This window comes from Clavelina lepadiformis, chromosome 6 (assembly GCF_947623445.1).
Source record: "Clavelina lepadiformis chromosome 6, kaClaLepa1.1, whole genome shotgun sequence".
Lineage (NCBI taxonomy): Eukaryota > Metazoa > Chordata > Ascidiacea > Aplousobranchia > Clavelinidae > Clavelina > Clavelina lepadiformis.
In genome coordinates this window covers 19,783,726-19,793,492 of record NC_135245.1, presented here as the reverse complement: position 1 = coordinate 19,793,492, position 9,767 = coordinate 19,783,726, and the positions used below count along the sequence as shown (strand labels likewise).

General features: G+C 36.6%; 1 protein-coding gene across 1 annotated transcript; it reads right to left on the bottom strand.

Annotated features, from left to right (window-relative positions):
• Nucleotides 1–290: 290 nt before the first annotated feature.
• LOC143462031 (lissencephaly-1 homolog B-like) lies at nucleotides 291–8,102 on the bottom strand. The gene is made up of 11 exons (XM_076960031.1): nucleotides 7,975–8,102; nucleotides 7,753–7,831; nucleotides 6,946–7,020; nucleotides 6,183–6,389; nucleotides 4,504–4,600; nucleotides 4,000–4,071; nucleotides 3,777–3,879; nucleotides 3,488–3,587; nucleotides 3,146–3,274; nucleotides 2,444–2,702; nucleotides 291–1,620 (listed from the first exon to the last, which is right to left on the bottom strand). Exons 1-11 carry the CDS (start codon nucleotides 8,004–8,006, stop codon nucleotides 1,547–1,549), a joined length of 1,227 nt encoding a protein of 408 aa, XP_076816146.1. The 5' UTR covers nucleotides 8,007–8,102; the 3' UTR covers nucleotides 291–1,546.
• Between the last annotated feature and the right edge of the window lie 1,665 nt (nucleotides 8,103–9,767).

Sequence of the window (9,767 nt, the reverse complement as noted above, 5' to 3'; positions counted from 1 at the left end):
CAATTTCCCATTCTTCTTATCCTGTTGTTCCAATCTAAGCTCGGACGACTCTGACAGCCCGAGACCGAACTTTTATAGACGGGTTTAATTAAAGCACATCTTCCGCCGAAATCAATTTATGAATGAAACTATCCTTGTAACCGGCCACGTCTAATTATTGAGTTATCGTCATCTTGGTTTCAATAAACACAACCGTCTGTGCTTGCCTTCAAAAAATGGAGGTCTTTTGTTGAAGATGTTTTGTCTCGTGTAATATTCTATACTGTTGGTTTGAACAGAAGACAATCTCATTGTTGCTATAGACATATTATATTTCAACACCGTTTCAATTTGATGCGTTCAACATTAAACAACAACACAAAAATATCTTGCAATAATTTCAAAAAGTTTTCTCACTAATAGTTTGCGTCGAAATTCATTTCCAAACCTTGGATCGACAACCGCGCGCAAATTCAGGAAAGTTTTACAAGATCCGAAGGAGTTTGTGGTGTGGAAAAATTAGTGCTAACTTGAGAGCATGCAAGGAGTTTATTATTGTCATGTCACAAACAACACTTGTGACGAAACTACTAATTAGTTGATCGTGCAGTGCTGAATGACGTCCTAAAATGATGTAACGATGTAAAAGTACAGTGTGACGTCATTTTTATTTGAATACATCCTACAGATTGACTTACTACGTAATTATGACATCACAAAGACATGAGATTACACAACAATGCAACGCGTTTAGTGGTTTTACAAAGTAAATTGACGGCAAATATAAGCGTTTTAAATAAAAGGCGAAGAATATTGAAAAGCGCAAATTATTTACAAATTCTTCAAAGCACGGACTTAAAAGTTGTGAGTTGTTATCTATACCGGACATACGACAATATAATGATATTCGTGGCCGCTTCAAATAAAGGCTGGGCGCCACTTCCAGACATAGACGCCGCAGCTGAAGCCGAAAGGTGGCACTGGTGTACCAAAATCCAGGGGGTCACTATAGAAACGTATTACCAGACTAATTATGCAATTGCCTACAAATAACTGAAACTTTTGACAAAGAGTCGAACATGGGCAGAACCAACATAAGATTTCTCGTTAATTGGTTGAGTTATGATCGGTAAACAGGAAAGTTTTTAAAGGTAAGTATGTCACGAGTGATGGAAACTTATCAGGGACTACTCTATGAAACTGTTAACGCTAAAAAGTCCTACAACTGTAAAAATCAAGCGGGGGAGGATTACACGGAGAAAGTTCTTTGATTTCTATGACTATTGATAAAAGTTAATATTACACTGGGTACGTTAAAGTCAAATGTTAAAGCATTTGAGCCAAAGCAGCCATGTACTTTCTGCATTTACCACTTTAACAGAAAAAGAAAGTATTTAAGATCGAGTGCATTTGCCACTTACAACTACAGACACCGTCAAACCGCCGGATCACTGCAAAGTTATGTGGGTGTGAGTATACAAATTTTAAGTCCATGCTGTATTATTATGACTGTTGATTAGAAAGAGCCCGAAACAACTCCACTTGCTACTGCAACACGACAGAAATTTCACCGACACTCCCAAACCTTAACCAGGAGGTCAACGCTACCTGTGACGATGTACGGCGCTGTCTTGTGCACATCTGAGAAGCAAAATATAAAACAGTTTTGTTAAATGAGGAATGTCAGGTCACAAAACAATTGCTACGATAAAGAGTTTACTAAAATTTTAAACAACTATTTTGCTAAACAGTAAGCTACTATATAACCTGTTTTTAAAATGCAGCTTACTGAGGTTATACAGTAAGTGCAGTAAGAGCCCAGTAAGTGAACAACTACGATCAAATTGACACGACTCGATTCTAAGCGAATTGAGATAAGATATCTATGGTGAATCAGGACAGCGATTATGGAGGAAATACACCACTCAACTATGTACATTGTGCAATGAACTCAAGTGTAAAATATGTGTGGGAAAATTTATTTATTTCTAAATGATTTCAAGTAGACCTTCATGCGCTACGATACTGTAGCCATGGGTCTCTAAAATATTTTAACTGAGGATGAACCAAAATAAACTCAAAACTAATTAATATGCTGAATAATTGACTATACTGCTAATCTCATGAACACGAATCCCTCAAATATGCTTAACTCTTCAAGCAGGACAAAAATGTAAAACGAAAAACTTTCAGCTGCGTTATTGACCTTAAGGCTGGTGGAAGTATTGTGAGACATTTCAGCACAAAATTTGTATGAGCAAGTTTGGTTGATTTCTATAATCTATCTACAATAACTTACAGCATAATTTGCATCGCTGCCAACTTATCAATATCAAGATCTGTACAAACATAAAAACCCTTCAAATTCATCCATTCAGATAACGTGGGCAATTTCCTGGCCTTATGTTGCCATCGAGAATTAATCGACTGCGACAAAACTTTCACGAAAACTTCATAAACTCACCGAGGTCTGTGACAAAATGTTCATGAGCAGCAAGAGTCTTATGGCATCTCCTATTCTTGAGATCCCAAACTCGTAAAGTTTTGTCATCTGATGTAGAGAGGAGGTACTTTCCTCGTGGGTGAAACACAGCCCCACGTACCCAGTTATCGTGGCCAATCAAAGTAAAAACACACTGGCTGGTGGACGTGTCCCAAATTCGAAGGGTTTTGTCACGAGAACCCGACACAATAAAGGGTCCGATCTTTTCGCCTTTTCGAACCTGATCACATGTCGTCATTTAGTTACAATCTATTCTACAGAGCCAGAGTGTTTTAAATTAAAAACTAAATTCCACAACAATAAAATAACCAAATGTTTATGGACAGTGTCAAGGCTACAAAGTGCCATAAGTTCGATTTTTGTCAATGAGTTGAAATAAACAGACTCTAAGCCAGAGGCTCTCAACCAGGAGTGACTTGGCTCTCTAAGAGAGGAATTTTTAATTCCTGGGAGAAAATTTGTTCCGGGGGGGGGGGGGGGGGGGGGGATTGGGAGGAAAAATAAGAAAGGAGTAATAAAGAGGGGTAACCGGTTGAGAACCACTGCTCTAAGTCTTTCATAAAACTAATACGAAAATAATCACACAAGGAAGTGACGGGCTTAAGCAGTGACCTTATATTGCAGTACAAAATATTTACCAAAACAAATTTTAACGAATCTCACCTCAACACCTACCGCTGCACATATATTTGGAATAGCACTCTCTGGTGCCCATGACACACACTCAACGACATGGTCGTGTTCACGTAATTCCATCTTACATTCTCTTGTGGTTGTCATCCAAATGCGCACCTGTACAACACAAGTAACTTAACACTAACCTAGTGTTTAAGACCAATTCGACCGACAATAAAAGACAAAACAATCATCGATCAGTAATCATGTGCAGTTCACAGTTCGATTACGTAACATATCGGAATTATACAAGCACAGTACAACATAATGATTGCAATGTAACACTTTAAGCCGCTTTATGACACAGCATATAGATGGGGATGCACTTACAGTTTGGTCGTTGGAACAACTGGCAAGCATCGTTCCATCCGAGCTCGGCCGAGCCATCCTCACCCACTCGCGATGTCCGGTGAACGTTCTTATGCAGTAGCTGCAAGGTCAAAGTTCAACAGTGATGATAGAAGGACAGTAAAAAGATTACTTGTGACTAATAACCCAACAACAAAAAGAAAGCTACAGTAACTACAATGGGAAGAAACTTGATATGAATAGAACTAAAATTATTCAGTTGGAAAAAGTAACAGCAGGACACAGATTGTTAAAACAGTTAATGAACTACCCAGACGCAAGTTCCCATAATTTAATTGTTTTGTCTCGACTGGCTGATACAATGTGGTCTCCGTCTGGCATGAAACAGATCGATGATACGTTGTGGTCGTGACCTAACAATGACAAGTTTATTACATAACAAGTCAATGATGATGCCACAAAACTGACAAGGCAAAAAGAGTGAAACTTAGCAGACTTTAAGCATTTAAATTTGAAGAACAATTCCTGCTTACCTGTGAGTGTCTTGGTGCATTCGTAGTCCGTAAAGTCCCATATTTTGATTGACAGATCGGCAGAACATGACGCTACAATAAAACACAGTAAGATGTGTTTATCTATACTATGATGTATATTGCAAGTTTCATGTATTTCCTTTTATAATTAAAAAAATGTGCCCAAGCGTTTTCTAATTTTTTATGTCACTGCCCTGTGAATGTATACTAAGGCAAGCATATATCATTCATTACAGCATTTAACTTTGGTGACATGCATTTGAACAACAAATAAGGATAACATTATTGGATTTGGCAATATGTAGCATTCCAATGCACAGTTGGTGCTATAATGTGAACTTATGGCTGATGTAAAATAACAACCGAAACTCAATCTAAACTCATTCAGATTATGTGAGGATTGACCAATAAAGGCATGTTTTGTGAGGAAATCAGCTATAACTAATATGGATTAACAAGTGAATATTCCTATTGAAAACCATAGCGGTGGACAAGTTTTTGTACCGAGCATTTTTCCAGTCGAGTCGAATGAAAGGTCCTGTACGGCATCAGTGTGACCTTTCAAAGTTCGCTCAAAATCGCCAGTTTCATAATCCCAAACCTATTAAAACAGAAATCTCATTTAACAAGCCATATGACAAGAAACTATATCTTTGAGGAAGGCGTAACACAAACCATGGTGAACACTGCTATGTAAGTGGTTAGTACTTGTGTGATGAACACAAGCTGAACTATGTTCAATCAAAATATAGTTATGAAGAATAGCTAATTTTTCTATGTAGATAATACCTTACAGAAAAAATAAATATGTCTATGATCAAACTGGAATAAACCAGTTGGCAAATCTATAAACTTCTTCTGTGATAGATTTTAAGTTAATGATTTAAATTTTTATAACAACTTCATGTCATGCGTTCATGATTCATCAGCATTTATGACATGTCTGATACAAAGTTCAAGACTTGACATCAATCAACTAAGTATATATTACATCAACTAAACCATGACTTCCAGTTAAAACCCGGCTTACAAACAAGCAGTCACATACTTGTGTCAGCCAGTGTCTTAACACTGCGGCAAGAACATTGAACACAAAAGAACCGGGAAAACAATCCACTGTTTTATCATTTAACACTTTCACGTTCAAAATCATGTTTATTTGATACCATTTTTCCTCTGACACCCAGCAATGCACAATCATATAGAAACACATGCCCTTTAAGATTTGCTCTGTTACATGGCAAGTAGCAAGAGTTGTGGCTGACAAGCTAGCAGTCCAAATACAAAAAGGACACGAAAGTGTTTTCCATTAGCAGACACTACAGATTATGGTATAACCAGGATGTTGTTGCTAAAATCATGACCATCTGTTCACAAGAGATAAAAAACAGTAGCCAGGGCACTAAGCAAGAAATACTCAGCATGTTACGGCACATCATCTGTCTGTGTAGTGGCCGTGACAGAGCAGAAAGACTTCAATGGTCATGAATATTTCATTGAGAAGTGAAAGTGCAATGCATACAAGGCCACCTACTTAATGTTCAGGTGTTGTGTCGGTATTATTTACACAATTTTAGTATAACGCAAACATCACATGTTGAAGAAATAAAGCATAGAGCATCAACTGACAACCAACCATATCCAGCAAATCCTTCTTGAACAAATTTTGGTAAAATATAAAATGTATAACTTCGTCCATATAAAATACATATAGCTTAGTACAGAACCTACAACTTCTACAAATTATACCAACTTATAGACTACAGTGCATTCTACTACTTGACAGTGACTATGCAGTTGTTAAAATAAACAGTTGAGTTGTTTGAAATTTCATACAATTAGGTCATAAAGCAATTAGCCATTTCAGGTGTAATTGGGCGTGTCTCATTATATCAGGCTTTCTTGTTAGGCATTTAGCAATGTGACATAACATACATGTTTCCTAGAAACACAAGCACATCACACACTACAGCAACTGTTGATATTGAGACACACATCACCAGCTTTATGCAACTATCTCCCGCCTAATGTGAGGCAACAGTAACAACACAATCAATTTGGAAATTGCTAAAATGTGTGAATGTAAAATATCCTAATAAGTTTTAGCTTGTTAGTAAACATTCGAGCAAAAAGTAGCATCTAAATAGGAATAATAATCTTGGAGGACAATGCAACCAACTCACCTTAATCGTCGTGTCTTCGGCAGCGGAGACAACCAGGCTATATACGGGATGAAAAATGACTCTGGTGATTGTGCTCCTATGTCCGCTGAGAGCACAACGCTCTGGAGGACGAGGAATCCACTCTGATGGATCCTTCTTATTGTGAGGTGTTACACCATCTCGAGTTTCTTTCTGGAGCTCTCCCAACTTCGCCTCCAAATCCATGACCTGAATGTTTTACAAAAACATGGCGATGTTGCACTGACGGGTTTGCGTCGTTTTTATAAACTTCACTTATAATTTCTACAGAACCGGGCAAGATTTAAAAGACTAAGGCATGTGAAAGTTTTTTGCTTTTAAGAAGAATCAGGGGGTTCCCCATAACTTCTTTCCATTTGCCATTTTTTCCTTTTGTTGTCACTCAATGACAATGTATGAAAATGCATTTTAGTGTGAGATTGTTTTCATCAAACCAAATAAGAATTCAAGCACGTCAACACATCTACCACTATGTCATATGTCGAGTTTATCATTTACAGCACACTTTCAACATATATTAATGTTCAAAGCAGGCGACTATTTTATTGCTGCGGCAGCTACTACTTTTGCAAAGGCTGCCCGGCCCTGACTATAACTTGTCATACCAGAAAGTGAATTACAATACTAAGACATGCAAAACATTATCACACAATCTTGGTAGTAAGAAGTCAACTTGAGGCTTGTTCAGCAAAAGTACCGTGATTAGGTTAAACATGCCAGGATATAGTCAGTAGTCTACACATACCTTGCGTTGCAATCTAACAACTGATGTCCATTTTTTCTCCATTAGCCCTTCATATTTTTTGTCTGGCTGATCACTCTATTGGAAATAATATCAATAAAAACATGAAAACTGTAGGTATTTAAAACATTATCAAAAAGTTTTGTTAGATTAAATATCTTTATTATGTACACGAAACATACTTTCTAAGACAATTATATTTTCGATTCTAATTTTCTTAACAGGTAAATCTGATATTTCCACAGATATCCAGAGGGTGCAATGCCTGTAACACCCCATTTAATCAGACCATATCGGGACCAATACAAATTGGTCCAATTAAGCGAGTGGTTTCATTAGGTAGGAAAGGACAAAATCTTGTCTTAAAGTGTCCTATCTATGCCACTTGCTGCCATTTTACAACCAGCATTAATTCAATCCATAGCACTGTATTATATCTGGTGCTTCAAGATACGTATTTTAGTAAGATAACAATTGATTATGTGACAAAGCGTTTGTTCTTACGCAGCCTACTTTACTTCAAAATGGTGAAGTGAGAACGTAGTTGGCTACATTGCCCACGTAAATTATTATAGCCTGAAATAAAATGAGTTTTTAAATGGGATTTCAATAAACTGATCATTTAAGACCACATTTACCATAATTATGTGTTTAGATCTACAAGAACTGATTAAAGTGATCATATGATGATCATTAGATCATATGATCATTTTTGTTCCCAAAATTCCAATTTCTAATAAATTGTCGCATGACTAGTTAAATAATAAAATAAAAACACATTGTTTTAAAATAACCCGCAACCACACTGACAAGGTCTGTCTCTTCGCGAAAGGCCTCCAGTGATTTGGTGTATCCATTTGAACGAAGATACTCGCAGATGGCTAAATTTCTGAAACAACACAAGTAAGCATACAAAAGCCTACATTTTCCAGCGATAAATCGACTTTAATATAAAGCAAAGGGCACAGAGTGATAAGATTTATAAAAAGAAATGTGATTCTGTCAAAATTGCACTTAAATAGTTACACTTACAGCTCATCTCTTTGCCGTGTTGATAGAACCATCCTATATATCCTATTGCATTACCTCACACCATGCCAGAAGCTAAGATATACGTATGCTTAGTCCTAGACCTTCATCATTTCAAGTGGAAATAGTTTAATATATAAACGACACGGTAACATACATAAGCAAATGCAACATTACGACATAATATATAGCATAGGCAATGCTTAAATCAAAAAAGAGACAGAGCCAATACGCTTTCACATGTTGACATGTTCATGTGCACAGACCTGCCATGAATGATACTTTCTAGAATGGAAACACAGAATTTCCGAGACCAAGATTATATAGGGTATGTTGCACTTGACGAAGTTGTTAAGTTTGGGATAATCAGATGATTTTGGATACACTAAAACTTTGATTCTTCTAAAACTTTCAAAGTTACATCTTAAACAGTATTTTCCTTGGGTTTAAAATTAATAACGTTCCAAAGACAGCAGGTAACTTAACCTCAGCCTTAAGCAAGTCATAACAATTAAACTTAGAAATTCTTATGATTTATCTATAACTGAGAAGTAATTTACTGAGTAAAATTATAATATGATCTAATTAACAACCGTATCAGTTTTAAGTGCTTTGCTTTTCAATCCTCTCAGTTTTGTAATTTTTTTAAACAGTAACTGCATAACTGGAAAACTTGCAAACCACTTTACAAGAAATAGTATCATAAATACAAATAAAAGCAGCTGCAGCTGCAACACTGGTCGTGCAAGGGATGGCAACAAAGGCTTATCATTCCGCAGTGTTTCAGTATGTTTAAGATGTGTGTATATATGATTATCATCAATGTCAGAGGTAATTCCTCACTTTCCACAAGTAACAAGCTTTGTGTTGCTGTTGAGCATCCTACTTTATTTGCTTTGCTGAAAACACTTTTTAAAATGTTTTTAAATGATATCTAGGCGAATAGCAAGCTTACTCTGGTTGATGAAATCAGCGTAACGCGATGAGAATGACAAAATTTTGATGGTGTATTGGCAGAGTAATTATGCTTACTTTTTAGCACAAAAATTAGCAGTAAATCAAATTTGACGGAAATTCTAAAAAAGCGTAAACGCAATCAAAATGTTACCAAAAATTTCTTTTAAATTTCTACATCTTTTACTGGATTGATTGATTTATTTTATTGTTTATTTTTCACCACTAACTGTGGGATCGAAAAAAGTAAGGTGTTAAAACCTTGTTGTTGTTGCTAAAACAAGAGTAATTAGCAAGTTAAGTTGCAAGAAATAGTCAAACAGTTGCTTTAGTTTGTAACAATGCAGGATTGTTGCCTTTGAAGTAGGGCTGTTTGAAAGTGGCAGGAATTTCTCTATTTTTTATGCAAGGGGTAATTCTCTCCACTGAGTAGGCCTATAACCTATTCGGCCTGAAAAGTTTGGCAATTATCAACGAGATTTAGAGAGTATGTAAAGGTTAAGCTAAGTTCGGGATGCACTCGATGCAAGTTTGAAGCCTACAGTGAAGACCTATAAAGACTTTGAAAACAAAGCCTATGGGGCCCCTGTTTTGGTGGTTAAAGTGCAATCTCTAAAAAAGAGAAAAAAAGCGAACAAGAAAAACTGAGTTTCTAATATTTTGAAGACAGCACTTTCCCAGAAAGTTGATACGGAAGCACAGCAATGACAGTCCCAAAAATTCTCGGAGTGCAGTTGCCATGCTTTCTACTAGGACAATGCTAACTGACACACAAACAGATTACATTTGGCCTAACGCAGGTTAACCTGCATCTATGTGTGAGGAATCAACCAAACAACTTC

Bases quoted from the DNA above. Each gene is read 5' to 3' on its own strand.
- LOC143462031 (XM_076960031.1), bottom strand. From the start codon at position 8,006: ATGGTTCTATCAACACGGCAAAGAGATGAGCT. The intron at 3,880-3,999 runs GTAAGCAGGAAT...TGTCATTGTTAG, and splicing joins ATGCACCAAGACACTCACAG to GTCACGACCACAACGTATCA. The intron at 3,588-3,776 runs GTAGTTCATTAA...TTGACCTTGCAG, and splicing joins TTATGGGAACTTGCGTCTGG to CTACTGCATAAGAACGTTCA.